The following is a 23177-nucleotide window of genomic DNA, read 5'->3' as shown; positions in this document are numbered from 1 at the left end:
GAAGTTGCTTTGGAATTAATGTCTCTCACTCGGCTCTCACTTATTTATGGGAAGCTCACTGTCGGGCATCTAAGGCAGTATTTATGGTTCCCTAGCCATCGCAAGTAACCGTAATATCTAACAGGAAGAGGAATCGCTCCAAATCAAATTTTATCTGCCAAGGTCGCCATCCATCCTGGGTTGGGCAGGGATTAAAAGTTAAATGTTGACTTTTTATTAGATGTATGTCCTGGTGTCCACCCTCTCACACACACACACACCAATATGAGTGTGTGTGTGTGTGTGTATATATATATATATATATATATATATTTTTTTTTTTTTTTTTTTCTTTTTTCCAGAAGAAATCAGTCTCTTCTAATTATCCTTAGCAGGAATACTGCTGTGTGATAAATACAAGGACAATGCAGCCATTTCCACTGTCGGCTCCAAATGGTCTTTCTCTAGTAAGCTGGGGAAGGGTTCACTGGAGCACACAGGGCAAGTGAGACAAGTAACAAGACAAAGGCATGGTCTTTTACTTTTGACGGTGTGCATTTGTGGTGTAGATGGGGCAATTCAATGTAAGTAGGGTTAGGGAAAGACGGTATGGTGAGAGAGAATGATGGCAGTGGGGGAACATGGCGGCCAGAAACAGAGGTAGAAGGACAGGGAGAGATGTATTACCCTATAAAAGTGCATGTGTCTGATGCACAGCCATCAATTTGAATGACTTGTCTCCCCCGAGGGCCTGTTTTGGCATTCAGGAACCACAGCGAGGGCTCTTAGCTTGCCAGGGCTGCAGTTCATTTGGACTCCCCCTCTGTGGAACAGCTCCTCTCATTAGAACTTGTGTCTGAGGGAGAGACTGACTGTCGCATGCCCATTACCTGCCCTTGTCCTCAGGGCTTGACTCGCTCTCAGTCCCTCAGAGCCGACACGTCATCCCGCTGGAGCTGAGACAAAAAAAGCCCCACCAGACAGCCAGGCTGCTAACTGCTGTGCTCCGCAGCTTCTCCGAGCACACTTGTGCATCTGTAGTCTGCTACATACAGACAGCGGGGTGTGCTGTGTTTCTCAGAAGGCAGTGGCATCCGCTTCATCATGTGTGGCGCTTGTCTGACCATTGCTAGGTGTGAATTCTCAGGGTAAAATAAAAAAAAGAGACAGTAAAATACTTCTATTTTTGTTTAGGGTCTTTTGTCTGCTTAACATGTGTTGACACTAGAAGTTATACCTTCTTTTTTTGTTACGTTTGAATTTAGTTCAATACAATTTCAATGGAAATAAGCAGGTAATGCTGTATCAATGAAGTAATACATAGACAAAGGCATTTGACTCAATCTGTAATTCTCAATTAACTCCATCTGTGTTATCCATTGTAACGAGCCTCGGACGTGATTGTACAGTAAAGTGATCCTAATGGCCTCCCAGCAGTCAGCCATGACAGGTTAAAGGCTTAATGGCTGCCTTTTATGGTTCTCACCCCCTCAGGAGGGACACAACACCTGTTAAATGGAGCTGGCCTCTCCCAGAGGCAGGCATCCCACAAGTGGGTTCGGGGGCATCATGGTGGTGCTAGGGCCGAGGTTTGACGTCTCATCAAATAAGATTTAGACTGTCTGGACTTCACCACAAGGGGTTGATGGGAAAACACAGCAGAATGTGCAAGATATTAATGAATAAGGAAATGCATACATGTGGGTGTCAGCGTGCGCTCCTGCACATGTGTGCAAAGAGCAAATGCATGCATTAGTGTCTCCACAGTGTGCTTTTGCATGAATAACTCAGGGAATGTGACAAAGACACAGCAGGAGAAACAGAGAGATAAAGGGCTGTGTTTGCCTGAAGGAATTCCAACTTTGTGAGAGACGAAATGTATCCGTACAGTATTTCCCCCTATCTCAGTGTTTCATTAGCTTCAGTGGCTTATGGCAAGCTTATCTCACACAAACACTCATTATTGTGCAGAGTCTAACATTTATACATATGTTTGATTATTTTTGTCTTCACATTGACTCGCTACTGATTGCTGTCACGTTTTGTTGTTGTTTAGTTCAGAATCCATTTACATAATGCAGAAATAAACCATGCCAAATAAGTAATTGGTGATGTTGTTTGTACAGAAAGCTCTGTTATTAATGCAGTTTCACAGCCTATGTGTAATCTAGTGTTTCATCCTGTGTTTGCGTGTAGCCGGCCAGGCCTGCTGAATGCCAGTGACCCAGGTTACCCCTGGTTAGCGGACTCTTGGCCAGCCACCAGCCTGCCTGTCAACAGCAACTCTGGGGGACCCAATGACATGAGTAACTTTGGTCGAGGAGGTGAGTGCCTTTGTGGTGTTCCAGATGTTGTGAGAAACAGGCCGTGGGAGGTGAAAGATGATGGCCTACCCCTGTTGTTCATCATGTACATACACGCATTCAAGATATACATATATGCATATTGCATGTGCGTTTGCATATATGTATTTATACATCACATCAGAGGACAGCTAGAGCATTAACAGTGGGGGGGGCCTCCGCTGTCACCAGGCTGAGTAGTGGCAAATAGTCCAGCCTGGTGTCATAGCCCATATCTTAGAGCGAGAGAATGTGAGGGGAGAGACGGGCAGAGGAGCGGGGGGGGGGGGGGGGGGGTGTTTGAAAGGATGGTCTTGAGCAGCCAGTCGTGAAGGACATGCACAGCTTGACTGGCGCAGATGCGGACACTTCCGCCATGGCTCTACATCATCTCCCCTTCACTGGGCATGCAAACTATGCGCCATGGAGAGAGTCTGCTAGCTCTTCCCCTAGCTCTCTCTCTCTCTCTCTCTCTCTCCCTCCCTTCCTCAGTCGTCACACATACACACACATGCTGAGCAGCAGCATTATCCCTCATGTATATGAACAGAGAAGGGAGGGGAGGGAGATATCCACACATGTGGAGGGGGAAACGGGATACCAGACTTGGATGAGTTTTTTTTTTTGTTCTTGTTTTTTTATGAGAAACACCTGTGCTGTTTATTAAGATGTAAGCTGACCTGAAAGCACATAGACCCAGACTGCATTCCCAACACACTCCAAGACCACATGCACTTTAATCCCAGGTCACTCAAGGCCCGATGCACAGGGATAGTCCTTTTCTCTTTAACAGACACAAAAACAAACAGAAACGTGTTTATTTAAATACCCTAGGGTTCTAGCTGAGCTTAACATTTCTTTTAGAGGACAGCTATCCTTTAAACTCCATCCCTTCTTCTTTTCCAGATCTCCCCAATGGGCAAGGGGATAAAACCGGCACCATGCTGTCAGATGGAGCCATCTACAGCAGTATCGACTTCACCACCAAAGCAAACTACAACAGCCCTGGCCAAGCATCCCAGGCCACTCCCTATGCCACCAGCCAGATTCTCCACTCCAGCAGCATCCACGAGCTGGCTGTGGACTTGCCGGAGGCTCAGTGGAAGGCCTCATTCCAGGCCAAGCAGGAGATGGCAAATCTGGGGTACGCCTTGCCTGACAAGAACTCCTGCAACAACAGTAAGCTTGTCTAAGAGATAGTTTGCCAATAGAGATTGGTGGGGATGCTGTTACCCTCGTGTGTGAGGTTCAGCAAGTGCAAATATAATGTGTACGATAGCGTTCCCTAGAGATTATTCTTATCCAGCGACAGTGAATTTAGCCAGATCACAAGCCACACAATTACAGTTGGAACAAGACGGCCATGTGGAGTTTAGACTTTTCCACCAAAAGTCTCTGAAGCCTCCCAAAAGCCACTGTGGCTTGAGGGAGGTTGTCTTGAGAAGAGTAATTTTCCCCCAGCAGACATCCTCTTGGTCACTCTCCAAGGTTGAATAAACATCTCATGAAGGAGTCGTGTAGTTAAGTCATCCATCCATTTTCTTGCTGGGTTTTCATGATAGTACCACTGCTCCTTCAGTTTCAGAGCAATTGCCATTCCGTTTTAACTTGACGAATGTTTAAGAAAATAATCCGAATGAATTACCGTGGATTTGATGCAGGATTTTTTGAAGCCGAGTGGAGTTTCACCCTATAGGTGTAATGAGCATTCCTCTGCTGTATTCTAATGCACATTCATGATCTCATTCTCCAACAGTCTAAAACAGATTCATCATAGTTTTTGCATAGTCCTTTAAATGCGATGAATCTTTAAAAACTACATTTGTAATTCTCCCTGTCATTATTTTAAGAAGTATGATCACATATGATTATGTATGATTTCTCTTTGAAGGGCTGCAAATATTTAATTAAAATCTTCACTCGTTAATCTCATTGAAAATTGATTTCAAGATTGGCGTTATGTTTTTCAAATCAACAACAAATAAATTGTCTCCGACAAATATCTGATGCATACAAATCAGAAGGTTGAATGAAAGGTTGACTATATGTGCACCTTGTTGAATGTATGACTCCCGGATGTGTCCTGCTTGCTTAATGCTCTAACTGCATGCATGCATGTGCTTGTGCTAACTGCCAATCACCTGATGCCACTGTGATTTTTGCCCTTTAACCCCCACTGTAGCCCTCCTTTTCATTCCTGACTACCGATTGGCCGAAGGATTGTCTAATAGAATACCACACAACCAATCACAAGATTTCAGCACCACCAGCTCTCACAACAGCTCAGAGCGAAGCGGCAGTCTCTCAGGTTGGTTTACGCAGCAGAGAATTTCGTAAAGCAGACTGGGACGCTCTCTGGGGCTCTGCCGCTTGACTTCATGATTGGCTGATGCCTTAATCGCTTTATTGATCTGTTATTTGCATGTACTAACCTGACATCCAAGAAGAAAAATGTACACAGTCCCTCTTCATCACCAGAGATGCTTTGCGCACTTAGCTCCCACTGCTTACAGTTCATCACATTCGCATTATTAATGCTGGATGGATACATTCTTTTAAAGTGTTTTTTCTAGTTATATGGGGTTCTGAAAACGATAGCTTCAACGGTTTGTAACCACGTTGTGCTGTTGAACAGGAGTCAACAGCTTATTGAAGCATAAAGGAACTATCTATATCGGTGCAAGTGCTAATGCTGGGTTTTTGTCATCAGTGCCGGTCCTTGTAAAGGCTTTGTCTCTCACTGTGTGAGTGAGCAGACGGGAGTAGGGGCAGAGGGAGTCTTTCAGACAGAGTGGACTATGTACACACACACACACACACACCATTAGAGATGCTTGGCTGGTTAAAGTGGCAAAAATACCTCCCTTTTTCCCTCTTCCCCTAATGGCGGCTGACTACACTAAAACCCATGTTCAGAGAATTACAATGTCATTTATAGGACACCAAGGCAGCCCTCTGCCTGCCTCCCCTACACTCTCCTCCTTTATCTAGTTACAAGCCGCTGCCTTAACTGGGCTGAAATTCAATGCTCGAGCACACAGTGGGCTGGAGAGAGGGATGTGAAGTGGCCATGCCTTACGGGCAGATTATTTTGCCACAGACACGCAGGTCACTGAGGACTTTGACTGGGCTTGGCACATGTTCTGGTATCATTTCATGAGATGAAGAGAAACATAATCAACAAGAAAGATCCCTGCAATGTATAATATGTCAGACAAATTATACGCGACATTGTGGGAAATGCACTGAGAATTAGAGAAGGAGATTGATTCCGCTCTAGCCTCTGTACGCTAGCCAGTAACCTCTTAGCTTAGCTTAGCTTAGCAACAGCTAGCCCGGCTCTGTCCGTCCGCATCAATCTCCTCATCTAAATCTGGGCAAGAAAGTGAGTAAGCATATTCCCCTAAATGTTGGAACTCTTTCTTTCATTAGTTTATGAGTTAAGTGAATGGAAAGAACATAAGTGCGTACAGTGTGGATATATCGTGAGGGAGACGGATGGATGTCATTTGATGTATAACAAATGGATTGTTATAAGACGTCACCTGGGTCAATATCCTTCCACCTACCGGTATATACCTTAGTCCATATCTGCAAAATCTACAATAAGAGGAATGTTTCCGGTATAACCTTTTGTTAGCTAGTATCTATTTCAGGGAGTTTGGTGAACAGCTTTGCACATTTGATTGAAAAATGTATAGATATATAAGACTGAAGAGATAATAAGGGGGCATCTGTATTAATGATGCTATAAAATGGAATGAATTAACATGAGATGTGATATTCATTCGACCCGTTGCTATATTGAACATTAGATAAGCACTAAAAGTTGAAAGGGGAGAAAAGTTGGAAGTTACAGTGCCTTGCTCTCCCTCTGAGGAGATGGAAGGAATATTGAATGTCAGGTCTGAAGGAGGAGAGCAGGATGAAAAGGAACATAAATAGAGCAGCTTTCATGGCAGCATGGATCTCCACTGGGGACATGAAGCTGCTCATTAAAACCCCTCTTAGTGGAGGGGAAAGAGGTAGCTGGTGTTTCCTGTGTTTTCTGTAGCAGTTTGAGACCCTGAAGACACTTCCCTCACACTCCGACTGTCTATGAAGCCACAACGTCCCTGATTATGTGAAGTCCATTGTGTGTGTGTGTGTGTGTGTGTGTGTCCTGTTGTGCTCCTGCACGCTCCATATACGTTGCATCTCACCTCATTGTGTAATATGTCGTTATTTCTATATTTCTTTTTAAATGTGATGATACATGACTTTTTGTTATTTTTGATGTCCTTCTTTTAAATGATTCTCCCACTCATAAGTTATATCTGGCTGCATAGTCTTTCTCGCGTCTTTGCTCTGTGGCTTTCCCCCTTAGCTCTGACGCACCCAATGAAAACAGAGCAAGCTCAAGGCTATGCAGCCCTACAGTTATAGGCTGGGAGCGCCCAAACCTTGGGTATAAATACCCAATGCTGAATCTATATTTAGTATGAGTTCCCCTTTGAAGACAGGCCCAGTTTTGCCAGAGGAGATGGGTTCACTGTGTAATTCCTGTATAGCTCCTAGCCACAGCCTCTCTCTCTGTATTTTTCATATTTGGGGTGAGCTGTTGTAATGCCAGTGCCAGACCATATTTCCCTGGAAGAGGCTCATTTACAATATTGATGGCTGGTCTTGTATGGAGAGACTTAGGATGATAGAACAATCATGTCAGCTCACCATTTATTGGTAAAAGTCAAGCGTCGCCCAGAGGTACGATTAGGAAATGCAATTACTTTCAGACTATACTTACACTGCGGTGCTGCGTGCCTTGGGCTTACAGTTGTTTCTTTTATTACTTCTATTCTTTATTAATCTTATTCTGACACCCCTGCCATCTCTGCATGCCTTAGCATTGTTACCATGCTCATCTTTGAAGTGCTTTTGTTCTTCTTCCTGCTTCGAGACTCTGATAATAGTATCAGAATCAGACATTTCTGGACTCATATTGTGCAGAGTTTCTTATATCTCTGCCATCCGGCTTCCATGAAAATCAATAGAAATGTACATTCGTTTTGATGACAGAGATCTCCTTTTCACTGTGCACAAGTCACGTAACTTTATTAGATTACATTAGAGTGCATGATGTTACATTGCACAAGTTGCAGTATTGGTATTTTCTTGTGCCAGTGGGAGGAAGTGATTCCAGGCCTTTAGCAGCAGGCTAACCGACAGTTGTCAGATACAAACCTGTTCAACAGAGTTTCCAATGATGGCTCTCACTGATCTGTGTGGCTGCTGATGTCAATTTCAGGTATTTCCTGGATTGAGATGTTAAGTGTTTACTAGTAGGGAGGCACTGCCGCAAATTGATTTATAGATGCTAATACTGTCTAGTCTTGTTTTCTTCAATCTTTTTTATCGACAAATTATTCACAAAAGACATCTCTGAAATGCAGTTGAAGTTATTGGAAATAACTTCAACTCAGCATGTCTTAGTTATCAGGAATATGTGCACACTGTATATACCTCAACTTAAAAACAGATTTGGAATTGAAGTCAAATGTGTTTTGAAGAAAAATAGGTTTCTTCCACTGTGACCAAGTTGTAAAAAAACCAGTATTGACCTGGCTGGCAGATTTATAAAGATGAATGGGACAGAGGAGAATCTGGTGTTGGAGGGATGTGAGTGGAAATGGATGGGGTTAGCGGCTCTCCGGTGTAATAAAAGAAATGAAAGTCGTAATAGACTCTCACTGAATTCCATTAGGGACACACTGACACCACACAAGCCATTCATTATGATGATGCTGTGAAGAGAGATATTTCATTGTGAAACCCAAAGCCTGGTGTGAAAGGGGACACTGAGGGATGGGTGAAGCACAAAGGTCTGCCTCAACCTCGTTTACTGCCGTTCTCCTGTTTCTATGGAGATTTGAGGCTTTTCAGTCAATTAATCAATGGATGCAAGCTTTTCATCCTGCAACCTTGAGCTTTTCTATGTAAGTACTGACAGGCAAGAAACCTCGTGTTTGAAATTGTGTACGATTTTCTAAGGGTATGTTGAAACTGAGTCCTAATTGATCAGTAATCTAAGTAGCATGGTTGGACTAAATTGAGTTTCGGCTGGATACGCATTTGTCACACGGCAAGAGCAGCGACTGTAATTTGCAATGCTATCCAACTTGTATATGAGCTTTTAATTGATTTTCGTTTACAATCTAATTTTCAGTGACTCCAAATGCAATCTTTCCTTGTGTAGGTGGAAAGGGAGGGAAGAAGAAGAAGACCAAGGCTAGCTCCAAGCCCACTAAAGCCAACGGATCCAACGGATCCAACTGGGCCAACGTTCCCCTCCCCCCTCCCCCTGTTCACCCTCTCCCAGGCACTGAGATGGACCATTATCCCAATGATCATCATGACGGAGGAGGGTATGTCTACTAGGGCTTTAAATATCAATATATTATTCGAATGTCAACAGTGTTCAGTGCAGGATGAAACATGTCGGATGTTGCACAGTTTTTAAATTTTTACCTCATGATCAGATATTAAAGCCCGGCACATTGCGCAACTCGAGAGTAGACAGGAAAGTGACGCGGTGAAGTTGAAGACCACCAACCAAAAGTGAATGCAAGGTGGCCAAGAGAGCTTTTCAGATTTGTGTCAATATATTTAGCTTCTTTTTTTGTTTTTTTTTCAAGCCAATTTAACTCTCATCTTACATACACAACCTGCAATTGGAAAATCATGCAATACGGCCCAAAACAATTCTAATGTGTGTATTACTATTGTTGATACCTTCGATTCTATTTCAGTTAGCTAATCCTATTTCCACCCAAGCCCCTTCAACATCCCCAAAAAAAACGACAAACAGAATTGTTTTATTCTTAATTTGTGAAATAAACAGACACAGATAGTAGCTTTGTACACCCCCAGTGTCTACTCCCTGTACATCATAGAGATTGCCATCTCTGTTGTATATGCACTTGAGCCTGCGTATTGTTGTCATTGTATGTTCCGTCCTCTGACTACATCAGTGGCTGACAATCTAGTGTCTCGCTTGCTGGAACAAAAAAGATAGTGTTTGCCAACGCATGCAACACCACACATTGCTGTGTGCAACAACAGGGTTCAGCTCTGTTTTCTCTGCAGCTAATTACTGTACTACTGTACATCTGGAGAAAAGTGAAGGATCAATGTCTCCGCAGGCAGCCAGATACACACACGTACTCGCTTACACCGGCTTTCACGCGAAAAACTCATATACAGATGGTTGCACATCAAACTATTTGTTGATCCTGTCTGCAATCTATGGGAAGACTTCATCATTGGGAAAAAACATGTTCGAGCAGTCTCCTGCTGCTTCTAGCGTGTAGACACACAGATGGTTTCAGATTAATCTATTTGCTGAATTCCATAGTGGGGGGAAAAAATGATAATTGCATTGTTTCATAAGTGAAAAGCGAGAGACAGACGGACAGATTGGGGGATTTATACCAGCACATTGTTGTCCCTCTTCGAGTCTAAACTAGATGTAAAAGGCTGCTGAGTTCTTATAGATGTTGAAAGCAACGCTAATATTTCTTTAGTTTATCGATACACTAATTACATTACTCTTTTTTTTTTAAATTTCGTCTAATGAATCCGACAGAAGCTTAGACATACTCTACTGTAGGTACAACGTAACAGAGGCTTATTGACGGGATGCTGTGTGCGTCACTCTTTGTTCCAGTAGGTGTTATGTCCTCTTACTCCCACTTCCAGAGTGGGAGAGTCATCTGCTTTAATAGGCTATCTGGCAAATGAAGAGTCCTGTGCACTGTAAATCTGAGGCTGCTCTTAATGGCTGCATATTAAAACATGTTATGTCCTATGGAGTGTGCACTGACAAATTTCTTTAATGAACATTTTCTTTATGGCTAGTATTATTTCAGCATGTATAAGCACAGCTATGAGGAAGTGAAGCATAACTACCTCCATAATTCCACTCAGGACTGTCGTATAAAACATCATTTTCAAAAGTTGGACAAGGTCACGAAGCTTAGTACAGAAGAATTTCTCTTAAGATATTTTTATATTTGTGATGTCTGCTTTTTCAGTAACCTTAACACTTTTGGAGAAAATGACAATGTCACAAACCTTAATGTAGTTCTGTTTCTGTCCATGTGTATTTTCCAATTTATTTTCTCATCAAGCATAGCATTTAAATAAATGAGCTGTGTTTATGTGTGATGCATTACCATTGTTTGGGTGTGGTGACTTATATTCTTCAACACAGATGTTCACAGTAGAGCTGAAACAATTGGTTGATTAACAGAAAAGGAATCTGCAAATAATTTGATGTTATTCCAGTCATTTGTTATGAAGCAAAACTACTGATTGTTCTCTGATTTCACATCCTCAATTGTGATGAATTGCTGCTTTTCTTTGTAATATGTCAATATTTTCTGGAATTTTGTAGATTAAAATGATGAATCTAACAATGGACAAAATAATCTGAAGAATAATCAATAATGTCCGTTGCAGTCACAGATCATACTAAAGTTTGGAAACACAATATTGCAACTGTGAGAACGTTTGTTCAGTAAACATCTCTTCTTCTTACATCAGGTATGAGAGCGATGGTTGGGGCCCGCCCATGCCCGTGCAGACTTATCTTCACCAGGGCATGGAGGATGAGCTGGAGGAGGAAGAGGAGAGGGTTCCCACCCCGCCCATCCGAGGGGTTGCCTCCTCCCCAGCTGCTGTGTCTTTTGGACAGCAGTCCACAGTCACCCTTACCCCTTCTCCTCGGGACGAGATGCAGCCCATGCTCCAGGCCCATTTGGATGAGCTGACCAGAGCATACCAAATGGACATGGCAAAACAGACATGGTAAACATTGCAGTATTAACTATCTTATCTATCCATCCATCCATCTGAAAAGATATATTGTTATCGATGATAATATATGTGTTGTTGTCATTTTGAAATGCTTACTGTACATTCTGTTCTGCATGTATTGCTGCCAGGATTTATTTTGGTTCTGCAGTATTCTTCATGTCAACTATACGTGCAGTGGAGATAAACCCATTAATCATTTCATTTTAATAGGCCCATGCTACCACTTAGGCGACTACTATATTTTGCTCACTCTAAGAGACACAATTTCTTCCCCACGGTTGTTTACTCCCCCCCCCGCCCCCCTACCCATGCAGCACATTCCATTGTTGTTGTGCTCATGTAAGTCAGATGAAGGCCATGCCTCATTCTGTCGGCAACGCAGAGAGACTGGCATTCATTCATAATCGTGAAAGTGGGGGTGGGGGTGACAGGGAACCCTTGTCAGGAAGGAGATGTCATGTTACCCAGTAATGACTACGTTGGTTAGAGAGCATCTCTAACAACACCAGAAGGCCAGTAATTACAACCAATTCCCTCTGCAAACCGCGTCAAAGACATTGCACTGCTCAAACAAATGCGCCTGTCAGCAGAGCGGGTTGCCACTGAGGTGACAGCCTTGTGTCGACGGGCCTGGAGAGCATGGCTTTGTACCATCCACAGCAGCAATTAGCGGGTCATTGTGTTAGCATGCAAGCTGCACTGTAGAATTAGTGGAATCGTCCAAATGTATTCATCGCTTCACATATGAAAGAGGTCTCTAAAATTAGCTCTGCCCTTCCACATCCTTATTATTCCGCCTTCCTGGGGCATAGAAACTGCTGAATATTCCCTTTATTCTCTTTACATTCATCATTCCTCCACATTCCTTGATGGGTACTGTTTGTGAATTCCAGTAGAGTAATCTGCTGTCTCTTTCTCTTCCCAGGCACATGCAGGTAGGCTCTCTTCCTCCCCAGGCTCCAGCTCCTCCAGTGGGCTACGTGTCGAGCACAATGGTTTCTGACCTGGAGACTGACCCGCCTGATGAGGATGAGGAGGAGGAAGAGGAGGAGGACGAAGGCTATGGAGCCAGGCATCCCCGCGGCATTGAGCACACACCAGGGTCTAGCATGGACAACCTGGACAGCTCTTTAACAGGTGAGGTTGATTCTGAATTGTGGCTTTCGGGACGCTTCTGTTTGTCAACCATGTTGTAATGTATTGGAATACAGTATTTTGATGCTATATTTATGTATACATTTATACAGTTAAATAATATTATTATTCTTTGTTAAAAGCAAAACGACTACGATCGAATTACTTCGAATGGGAAAACATGTAATTGCCATTGTTGCTGCATCACAATGAATGGGTTGTTGTTCCTGACATGTTCTTCATCAGTCTGCTATGCGTTCATCTTCATGTGAACATGCTTACTGAGTGTCCCTCAAGCAAGTTTTTTTCAGCACTTTTGGCAGACTCTGGGGAATTATAATTATCCTTTCCCAAAAAAAAAAAGAGATAAGGAAGGCCATGAATTTTAAACAGTATAGTGAGAGGGAAATCAAGAGGGAGGGACAGGGGCTGTGATTTAACACCCACACCGCGCCGGAGCCAGCGCCGCCCATATCTTCTCGAGGGGATTTGAAATACATTTCACGTGCGGCCTATTCCATTGCAGACTAGACACCATTTCCATTTTTACAACTCACTGAAAACTTTTACAGCCGCCTGTCAGGGGGACATATGAAGGGCATGACATTGCAGCTGCAGAGCTGGGTGGTGGACTGCTGCTGCCTTACTGACCAGGCAACGTTAGCCATCTGTAAAACTGGGGGGGGGGGGGGGGGTATTTCTGAAAAATCTGTGGCCTTTGGCTATCATGCTGGTGTGGTGGAACTTTGTGTGGGCCTTCAAATGAAGACCGGGAATACTACAAACTTGATCCATGTTGGGAAATTCATGGGTAGAAATAAACGGGGCGCCAGCAGTAAATATACTGTATCTCAAGGTAGAAGAGCCGAGCCAGTTGAGAGAGAAAGCATGAAAATAAGAGGGTTGACAGCGCTGCTTGTTGGTCTGCCCTGTCGGTGGCAGCCCTAAAGAGTAGTTTTCCATGGGGTGATGGAACAGTGGTTTTGGTTACGCTGACACATGCTACTTGCTGATGTATTTAGAGGAATATAAAGCAGCAACTGGGCCCTAATCTCCTGCATCTCTCCGCCACTGTATTCCTCTGAAGACAGCACTATTTCTTCTTATCTCTCTGCAAGTCTGCCTCGCACCCGATCGTTTTACAACACAGACACGGTTCCAGCTCCGGGGTTAGCAGGAGGATAGGGGGAACTGCTGAGATTTATTGTGGCCACCATTTTGAGGCTATACAAATAGGCGAGGGAGGGAGAGAGATTCCTGTCGAGCCCCTGATTGATAGATTTGTCATTGTTTTAATAACATGGAAATAGGTCTGTTTTCGTAATGTTAAAAATAGCCACCCTTCTCCTCTGGGGCCATTCTTCTCCAGCAGATTCTATTCTCTGCGATAATAAAACACTTTTAAGTTAAATATAAATCCTGATGTTGTGGTGTGTATTGCAGATCTACGTCTTGCTTGAGCCTCAGTGATGAAGCGAACACGTAGGTATCACCTGGCTTTGTGTCTAGATGTTATAGGTTGTGTAAAGCTGAGGTGTGGTAGCAGTGAGGCTGTTACGCCCACTGTTCTGGCCGATTACCCTCCCATAAATCCTTGCCAGGTTTGTGAGGAGCAGGGTCACATCTCCTTAAGGCAGGTAGAGACGCCTGCTCGTCAGGGGGAGCGTTTTCCTGCTTAACGACATGCAGATTAGGGTTCCCGTCAGTGTAAATCAGTTTTAGTGGCAGGAGGGACCTGGGCCGGGTTTTACTGCCCCCCAAACCATCTCCCATTCACTGGCCTTACTCTAACAGTGCTTGGAGCATGAGAGGTGGTAGCCAGTGGTGTTTAAAGTGCATGTGGCCCATTGCTCTGGTTCAAGACATGATAAAATGACGGATAGTGCAAACCTTTGTCTAGAGCTACAGAAAAAGATTCTCGGGCAAAAAAAGCAAAACTTGATTGAATTCTTTATCAAATTATGTGGCAATGATCATAGTTTGATTGGACTGCTATTTCTGAGAATAGGAGTGCTCCTGAGGTGCAGCAGTAGAAAATGTGCAACTGAAAAGTCATTCTGTGATGTGATTTGCTGAGGCAGTGTTCCTTTGCCGAGCCGGAGGAGTTGGAAGCTTCAGTGAATTGGCTGGCACTGCCTATACTTCAATATCTGCTCTGTTCTTTGTGGGAGGATTGAACCCAGGGGAATTGCTGTCTTTTTTTTTTCAACAGAAAAAAAAGACTCTTAGAAAAGAATTTCAAAGAAAATAGATAGGCAAGAGGGCTCGAAGTAGTTACTGCCTCGGATTTCAGTTAGCGCTGTAAAAATGGGTTGTGTAAGGGGTTCTCCACCTTGTGCAAGCTTACATTTTATAGAAGTCACCATTAATCTGTGAACGCTTCACTGCAATAGGACTGAAAATCTGTTGCAACTTCAGCTGTTGAAGGTTCTGTGCGAGGGAGAGGTAAAGTGTGGGAGCAGAGCATTTGGGTTTGTGCCACTTGAGCAAAGTCTGCCAAACCAGTCCCACTGAAAGCTGTCACATTAGCCTACTGTTCTGTGGTTTTGCTTGCCAAAGTGACATGTTTTTTATTGGCAGGCTGATATCTCTTTATTTAAAGTGCCGGCCTTACTTTTTACATGAAGATTTTCATCATCTTCAAAGCCATAAACCACAGCAGCTATAAGTGAAATACCTTGATGTTGTCTTAAACCTCTGTTCTAGAAAATGTTGCAGCTTTGAGACGGTGGTGGCTGTGCATTTTCAAACAGGAATAAAGAAAAGTGTATGTGCATACCACCAGGTGTTTGATTCGACACACTGGTTTGTGGGATGCTTCGTCTGTGTCACCTGAGGCAGTATTTTAGCCTGCGCTGCACGGTGCGCTCATTGTTCTTCATCAAAAGAGGAGCAGAATTAGTTGATGCCTGTCCTGCTGTTCCACTGTGTACGTTCTGGTGTGTGTGTGTTTGTGTGTGTGCATGCAATTTGTGTTCTGCGTGTGTTTTTAGTGGATGAAAGAGGACAGGTCAGAACAGAATGAGCAGAAATGCCCTGCAGCACGTACGGAATCATTTAAGCTTAATATTACCTCCGTTTTAGAAGATCACGGGTTCATCCATCTCAATGCGGAATCACAGCACAGGTGTTCAAAGCGCCATAAAGGTTGTGGCCACTGAGCTGAGAAGTATGAACATGATACGGTTGAATTTGAGCGTTTTGAAATCGAAAACAAATATGCATATCAAATATGCAAATATCTCACACGCACACACACATTTGCTGAAACATGTGGTGTTCCACAGGGTCCATGGTGAATGGGTGGGGCTCAGCCTCGGAGGATGACCGTAATTTCTCCAGCCATAGGTCCAGTGTGGCCAGTTCGTCCGATGGCTCCATCTTTACCCACTGCAGCTTTGCCCAGGCCCTGGTGGCCGCTGCAGACAAGGCAGGCTACCGCCTGGAGGGCACTAGTCTCAGCAAGAGAGGTTGGTGTGTGGAGACCAGCTACACACTGCCCGACTGGAACTTCTACCAGTGGCAGATGATGTGTTCTCTGATTTTTCCTCCTGTCATCCATTGGCTGATGTTTTCCCCCATAATGGTGGCTTAACATTGGATTTCCTCTCTACTGCTTGGGGGACGCTGTGCCCAGGTTGTGCATGGCACCTGTTGTACGTGGCTGGACTGCAGATATCTCCCTATCCTCTACTTTGACTCGGTTCCTCTGTGACTCATTTGGCTGTGCACTCTTGCTTTCTTGGGTTAAATGAATAATAAATGGGTGATTTGTTATACTTGCAACCTTTTGCAGGCTTTACCAGAGTTCTTTCTCCTCTAATGAACATCTTTACCCTTGTTTTCTAATAGGTTTTTGAATCTTGAATGATAACCTCTACCTTTCTCGATGACAGCCTCAGCTCCACTGTCTAGGTTTTGGCTCCTTATTGTCTTTATTAACCAGCTGGCTTGTGGTCCTGTATCCCTCCTGCAGGTAAAGGCTTGTCCCACAGGCCCCGGCCCAGCAGTCCATTCTCAACAGATGGCAGCACAGTCGGCACACACAGCTTGGGCCACCAGAGGGCCACCAGGCCCTCACGCAAACCACGAAGCCAGGGCACAGCACCCCACCGGAGAGATGCTGGTGCAGACGGTGAGGCAGCGACTGAAAACACATTTTAAATAGTTCAGGCAGAAGGTTCTCGAAAACATCTGTTGTTGTTTTAAAAACTAGAGGGAGTTATATTCATATGATATTGGATGGAAATTTGTCTGGACAGTTTTTACTCATAAACTACATCTAATAGTTCATTTAAGGCCTCATTTGATTCATTCTGTGGGTTTCCCCTTTGGCACAGACCTACCTCCTCCCCCGGAGCCTCCGCCCTCTCAGGGCCAGGGCCGTATCCAGGGGGCCCGCAGTATAAGCAGCATGGTACCCCCTACAGATAGAAATGCTTCATCTCTGGAGCGCACGCCTATGTCAGGACCCCTGTCCGGGCCGGATGACAGACAGACACGCACTTCTCTGGAACATCATCGCCAGCTTCAGGACAGGCTGGACTCCATGGACCGCACTGATGATGGCTGCAGTGGACACAAAACAGGTACAGTTGAAACAAGACTGAAGTCTTCAGCCAACAGCACTGTAAAGTTATTACACACCTCATGCTCATTAACATGCTAACGCTAAAAATGAAGGGCTAACAAAATGATGTGTAACATATACCAGTTCTGAGCCGCATTCCACCCAAACATAATTATTTTGCAATTCATTGCGCAGGAAATAAAACATCTCGGCTTCATATTCTAAACATTTTCCTGTTCTTGACTGAAGCTCTTCATTTAGAAAAGAGATAAATCATTGCATCATAGCAAGAAAACAACAAGGACACGAGAGTTTTGCTGCTGCAGTGACTTGACAGCGAGGGATTTTTCTCTGAGTTAGCTTGCATGCTGCGATGAGACTGGGCTCCCATGAACAGATTGCGCTGTCTGCCACTTGCTCTGGTTTCCAGAATGCCCCCCCCCCCCCAGCCTCCCCAATGCCCCTGTAACTGTTGCCAATATCATCCTGCTCCGCTCCAAGTACGGCAGGAGGCCCCAGCAACTGAAATGCTCTCTAATCGCTTCGGCTTGCTTTTCTCACGCAAACAGCAGCCACTCTACACCCCATCTGTGTGTGTCTGTGCTCATTGTGTGTGAGTGCGTGCGTGCTTGCGTGTTGGTGACCATTAGAGCTCTCCATGCTGTGCGCCCTGCCCTCTTTGTGCCAGGTCTCTCTCAGACAGTTAATCTGAGACTGTGAGACAAAGACAGGTGCCACAATCAGCATCTTTACAAAAAACCCCATAGGTGAATTCCCATATGTGTCAGAGTGCTGACTGATTCACAGTAGAATCCACTGAGGTCGGGGCAGACTCTATTACAGTCATTAGCTGAGCAGTGGGGAGCAGGTTGATGAGATTTCACGCAACGATGGAGACTGCTGAGGGTCAATGTTATGCTGCCCTGCAGCAGGGGGTGCCACAGCAGCCAGCAGTCCCACTCTTATTGTATTTACCCTGTTATAAGGCTGGTAGCTGCAAGGCCATGTGTGAGGCTGAGAGTCCTCTCTGTGGCACGCCCTGGCATAGCCTGTTGGCACCACCACTCTGCAGATGTCAGGATGGGGGGGTCCAAAGTGCTCTTTGTCTCCATACATCAGATGTTAGATGTGTTTCACTGCAACAATAAAAGTCATAAATTGTGTCCGCTTTTCAAACTTTGAGTGTGCCTGTGTTTTCAGAGGACGGGTGCCTGCCATACAACAAGCCATCCTTTCCCTCCGCTGGTGGCCAGAGCTCCTCCGGCACAGCCTCCTCCAAGGGCTCGACAGGGCCACGCAAGGCCGAGGGTCCACGACAGCCACAACAGTGGACCACCACAGAGCACGCCGAATTCCTGGGGACCAATGGACAGGGACAGTACTCTGGAGAGTTATGTGAGTGATTACGTATTTTACGGCAGTGTCTTACAATATAAGGCACTGCATATGTATCGTGAAAAAAAAGCCACTGTGACAGCAAGACTTCGGGAGGTCACTACAACTGGCTGTTAGATGAGTCGTTACGGCAAACAACTCCCCATGAAGCTGTAACTTATTTATGCTACGTTTAGTGAGGTTTAGAGGTGTTGATAGCCGTATATTTTTAGCTTCAGACAGACTCAGGCTAGCTGTTTTCCAGTCATATAGTCTTAAGCTAATATTTGTTTGGCTTGATAAAGTATCTTTCTTAAGCTGTATGTCTGTCCTTTAAAATGTTGTTAAGTATGCAAATGAGTTCAATTTCTTGCATGCCTCAACAAACTTGCCCAATAGAGTTGATTCTTATTCAGATTTATGCTAAGCTAAGCAGTTACCCAAAATATGTTTTTACATTTTCTAAACAAACCTGACATTTTCTCTTTTTCTTTGTCCCTTTCCTCCCACAGAGTGATCTGCCTGGGATGTGAACTGGAAACACCCTGGTCTCTCCTTGAAAGAATGAGGCCCTCCTTGTCGGGGCAATGAACTTTGTCCTTGTGTGTTCTCGGAGGGAAGGATTGCAGTAGAAACGCAGTGTCACAGAACTGTAAATGTGATGTATAGACACAGACATACTGTACATCTCACTATGTTTTTCGTCCTGAAGAAAATATTTTCCACCTCCTACCTTACTGTAATTTTCTTTTTGTTAGAAAAAGGCAAGCAAACAAAAAAAAAGAAAAAAAGAAAACATCTGTACAAGAGCAAATTTTCTGGTAAATTCCCTCGGGGAAAAAAGGGAATTTAGTTTCCTGTAAATATATTCTTTAACTTGCTGTTGCATCGCTATGCAAGCCTAATTCAGTTTGAGCTTTTAATTTCCATACACAGAAACAGTTGGTTTTTATCTGGTTATTTGTATTATATGTGAATTGAGTGGCTATTGTGCCATAAATAATTGTTTTATAATCCATTGTTTGTTAATACGTACCATTAATTATTATCATTATTATTATTATTATTATTATTAGTAATTATTGTTTTTGCACTGCAATTTTTGGTGATAAGCACAAAAACATAGCTCCTGCTGACATGAAGAACCGGAATAATATGTGAAGAGGAGCTTCTGTACTGTAAAGTAAAGAGAAGAAAATGATATACTAATGTACAGAGAGATATTAAAGAGTACGGCTTTGTTAACAGACAGCAACAAAAAAGGCACTCATTTCCATGGTTGAGACTAATTGGGTGGCAAACAGACAAGGTTCCCGAGGGTCTGAAGGGCAGATATGAGGCTGGGAGAATTGTACACAGAGGATACTGTATTACTGTAGGTGACCGAGTTGATTATTTAATTTCCAATTAGCTGTCTAAATCAATAGTTTGATTAAAGAAACATTCAGTGGTCGATGTTTTGGGCAACTCCGGGCATTGCCCTGTCTTCCGAAACAGACTGAGGGAGTTTATTTTTTATCTTTTCAAATCTTTTCCAAGTAAAGTTTTCATGATTAACTGCCTAAATACTTTTCCTACACTGAGTACACGCTCCTCGTTGAGTATAACAGCACACAAACTATAAAACAGCCAAAAGGGAGGAAGAATCCGTGGAATCTGTCCTCGTGCTGTACTTCAGTCATAGCACTTACAGACGCAGATGTATAATCCTTCTGTAGCCTTAATAGGCCAGCAGACATCACCAAGGAGTTTTTTGTGGGATGAGTAGCAATGATACTCCCAAACCTGCCGAAAACATCAGTGGAGTATAATTTGTTTACACCTTTTATATTTAGAGTTTTATGTTCCAACATTTTAATGTTGTTTGCTTTTTAAAGCACTTCCTGTTTTATGTTCGTCATATTTGTGGTACAGTTATCATCCAAGAAAGCAACACAATTACCTGTTGGGCCAGCTGAGTGCTGTTAAAATGAGGTAATCTATTAAAGTAGTTGTTGCTTTAAAGGTTGGTGCCTCAGTTACCGTTAGACTCTGGTCAGCACAGGCTTGTGTCGATAACTTTGAGAGGAAAAGGTCTGTGTGTACGGTTTACAACGTAGCTTAGAGTCACTGTTTGATCCCATAAAGTGACAATGGAGAAAAGCCTTGAACAGTAACTAGCAGGCCCATGTCTACAGCCACAGTGTGGAGCAGAACACTTTCATTCTGCCCGACCGCCATAAAACACACACTTATCATCTGCCGCTTCCGACTTCTCAGCCTCTGAATCTCAATTCTTTTGTCTTTTGAGACAACTTTTTCATTGGTTGTCCTTTTTTAATGAAACGCTTGTTTCTTTGTATGCCTTTTATGGACTCCAAAACGCTGCTTACAACAATGTTTTCAATATTATTATTCAGGATTTTTGTGGTTAACTGACTGTTTTGTCTTTTTTTTGTACTGCTAATGTTGATAAAAGGGGGGTGGAAACTAAAGGCCGTCAGATGCTGTTGTACTGTTGTCATGCCATCGTCATTTTATATCATCCACCCAGTGGCCAGTGTTCTGGAAATGAGGTGCAAAGAGTATCTCAGGTTATTTTACATTCTGGTGGTGTTTATGTATGTGTATATATGTGTATATATCCATACGCATCTCCACTTGATTATGCCATTCCATTTTCATTGACAAGAATATCCCTCTCTCACGTCCGATTCTGTCGTCCCCTCTTTTCTTTTTCTGCTGTGGATTTTGATTCTGAGTATAATGTGCTGGTTCATCCACCTTAAGACAAGATGTCAGTAAAAGAACATACCAAATTAAGATTGATATTTCTAATGTCTAATGCGTTTTAGTGTCTCTTTAATACTCATTGTCTTCTTTTGAATCACAGTGTCGTTTTGTATTTATTAAAAATGATAATAAAAGTATATTGTGAAATATGCATAAAGATTGGTGGAATATAATATGTGTTTTTTTTCCGTTCCTTGTAAAGTTTGCTGTCAGAGCCGAGCAGCGAGGCCATAAGGAGATGATAGGCACACTGTGCTCACAGCACGGTGGAATGCCGGGTCAGTAGTCATCTGAGTCACTCTTCGTCCTGCATGTTCACCGCACTGCTCCTCTCATGTCAAAACTAAAGCGACTTAAAACATTACCAAACACAAGGAGCAAAAAACGCTCACAATTAGCTTGTCAAGACAATAGATAAAATGTCTTTTTGGAAGGATGAAAGTACTTTGGCTTTCCCTCTCTTTTGTTCATTTTCTCAATATTGTTGATTCTTTGTAGCCTATCTGTGTGTTGCCTTTTTGCTATAAAAGATTAAAAATTATGACAAAAAAGAGAAAGTTGTTGGGTGAAGTCTTTCTGTACAGTATGGGGTGAGGTGAGACTCCGATCCAATGCCATTTCTACAGTACATCTGCTTTTTTTTCTCCTGTAAACCACTTTCTGTATTCACTTGCATGTCCTTGTCCAAGAAGAGAGTGGATCAAGAAAATAAAACTTTTACAGTCTCATTCCCATGTTCTGTAAGATAAATCCATGTTCTTTTATTTCCTTGTACCTGGATCAATATCAAATAAAATATTTTTGAAAAATGATATTGCCTAAAATGATGTTTGTTTTATGGGTAGATAGAGAGACTGTTTTCAGGGGGAAATAACAAGCCAAAAAGAGAACAAAGAAGTAAAAACGTCTCTTAGCTGTAATATTTGTGTAGACTGCTTCCTTTTACTCTAGCCAAGACAACATGACAAATGGCAAGTGTGTCTGCTTGTCCAAAAGCATGCTTCCTCTGATATCTTGATAGTATTTGACCCAGCAACAACATGTGTGTAGTCATTTTGTGCTGTGTGTGCACTAGAGATGTGTAGCCTAATCTGTGATTGTGAACGAGCTCCTGACTCAGCTGTGCTTTTTATGTCAAACCAATCCCAACCTTGATCCTTCTAGAGGAGCAGCTTCAAACACAAATCCAAATCTCCTGTATCACTGAGACAGGCTCCACGGAGCTCACAGTAAAATAACTAGTGAAAGAAATGCAAAACTGGATATACAGTTTATAAATTAAGAACAGCTTCTATGTCAGCATTATGTACAAATATAAATTAACAAAAAAAGTTTGTTCTTTATCTTCCATACTTGCTATTCAACTGTTGAAAGATTAGAGTGTGTAAGTGCTTGATGGAAGTATATGATTGCCATTCTTATGCTCACTTCTGTTTCATTAAGTGTTGCTAACATTTGATACACAGATTTTGTGCACCACGTAACCATTTCAGACCACTCTATTAGCTTTCCTTTCAGCTGTTAGATTATGAGCACTTGTGTTCTGGAAATTGCTCAGAAAGCCATTCATCCTCTGAATACCCTCTCGGTCTCTAGTCTGTGGTTGTAAAGTTGAATGAGGACCTGATTATCCCAGAGGTCACTTTATACAGTGACATCAAGTTCAGATCATCAAACAATGGTCCTACTACAATAAAATGGTTACTATGGACTAACGTCATAACACATGAATACAATTGTGATCATTAAATCCACAAGAGTCTCAGCTTTCCAGATATACCAGATTAATGCAATTCCACACTGGGAATTCAGAAATATTCAAATACACCATTTTAGAATAGGCAGAATAACACATGTATGCATCATGCAGTCTTTGCACAAAACTGAATGGGATTAGTATAAAGTGGGCATACCTGTAAACCTCATGGGTACCCATTAAACTCATTCAGATATCTAGAGGTGAGAGGTCAAGGGACCCCTTTGAAAATGCCCATGCCAGTTTATCTCTTGACCAAATTGAGCTAACTTTGGAGCATTATTTAGCCCCTTTCTCGAAAAGCTAGCATAAGTAGCATCTCATTTATGGTACACATAGGATTACAATGCAAATCATATAACTGCAATGCATCTGATTCAATTCGGGGACCTTTCTT

At 43.1% G+C, this 23177-nt stretch overlaps 1 protein-coding gene across 1 annotated transcript in view; it reads left to right on the top strand.

The window, feature by feature from the left end:
- robo2 (roundabout, axon guidance receptor, homolog 2) overlaps nucleotides 1-21736 on the top strand; it is a gene marked incomplete at its 5' end in the record, with an annotated part of 151589 nt that extends 129853 nt beyond the window's left edge. Inside the window, 11 exons of the mRNA XM_079272037.1 lie at nucleotides 2176-2303; nucleotides 3228-3500; nucleotides 4504-4629; nucleotides 8554-8722; nucleotides 10902-11165; nucleotides 12100-12311; nucleotides 15596-15778; nucleotides 16285-16443; nucleotides 16649-16897; nucleotides 18079-18273; nucleotides 18765-21736. Of these exons, the coding sequence (XP_079128163.1) occupies nucleotides 2176-2303; nucleotides 3228-3500; nucleotides 4504-4629; nucleotides 8554-8722; nucleotides 10902-11165; nucleotides 12100-12311; nucleotides 15596-15778; nucleotides 16285-16443; nucleotides 16649-16897; nucleotides 18079-18273; nucleotides 18765-18766 (1960 nt within the window). The 3' untranslated portion in view covers nucleotides 18767-21736. The remainder of the gene's footprint in view (nucleotides 1-2175; nucleotides 2304-3227; nucleotides 3501-4503; nucleotides 4630-8553; nucleotides 8723-10901; nucleotides 11166-12099; nucleotides 12312-15595; nucleotides 15779-16284; nucleotides 16444-16648; nucleotides 16898-18078; nucleotides 18274-18764) is intronic.
- Between the last annotated feature and the right edge of the window lie 1441 nt (nucleotides 21737-23177).

This window comes from Melanostigma gelatinosum (assembly GCF_949748355.1).
Source record: "Melanostigma gelatinosum genome assembly, chromosome: 7".
Taxonomy (NCBI): domain Eukaryota; kingdom Metazoa; phylum Chordata; class Actinopteri; order Perciformes; family Zoarcidae; genus Melanostigma; species Melanostigma gelatinosum.
The sequence above is the reverse complement of the archived record's forward strand: the minus strand, read 5'-3'. Positions and strand labels throughout refer to the sequence as shown.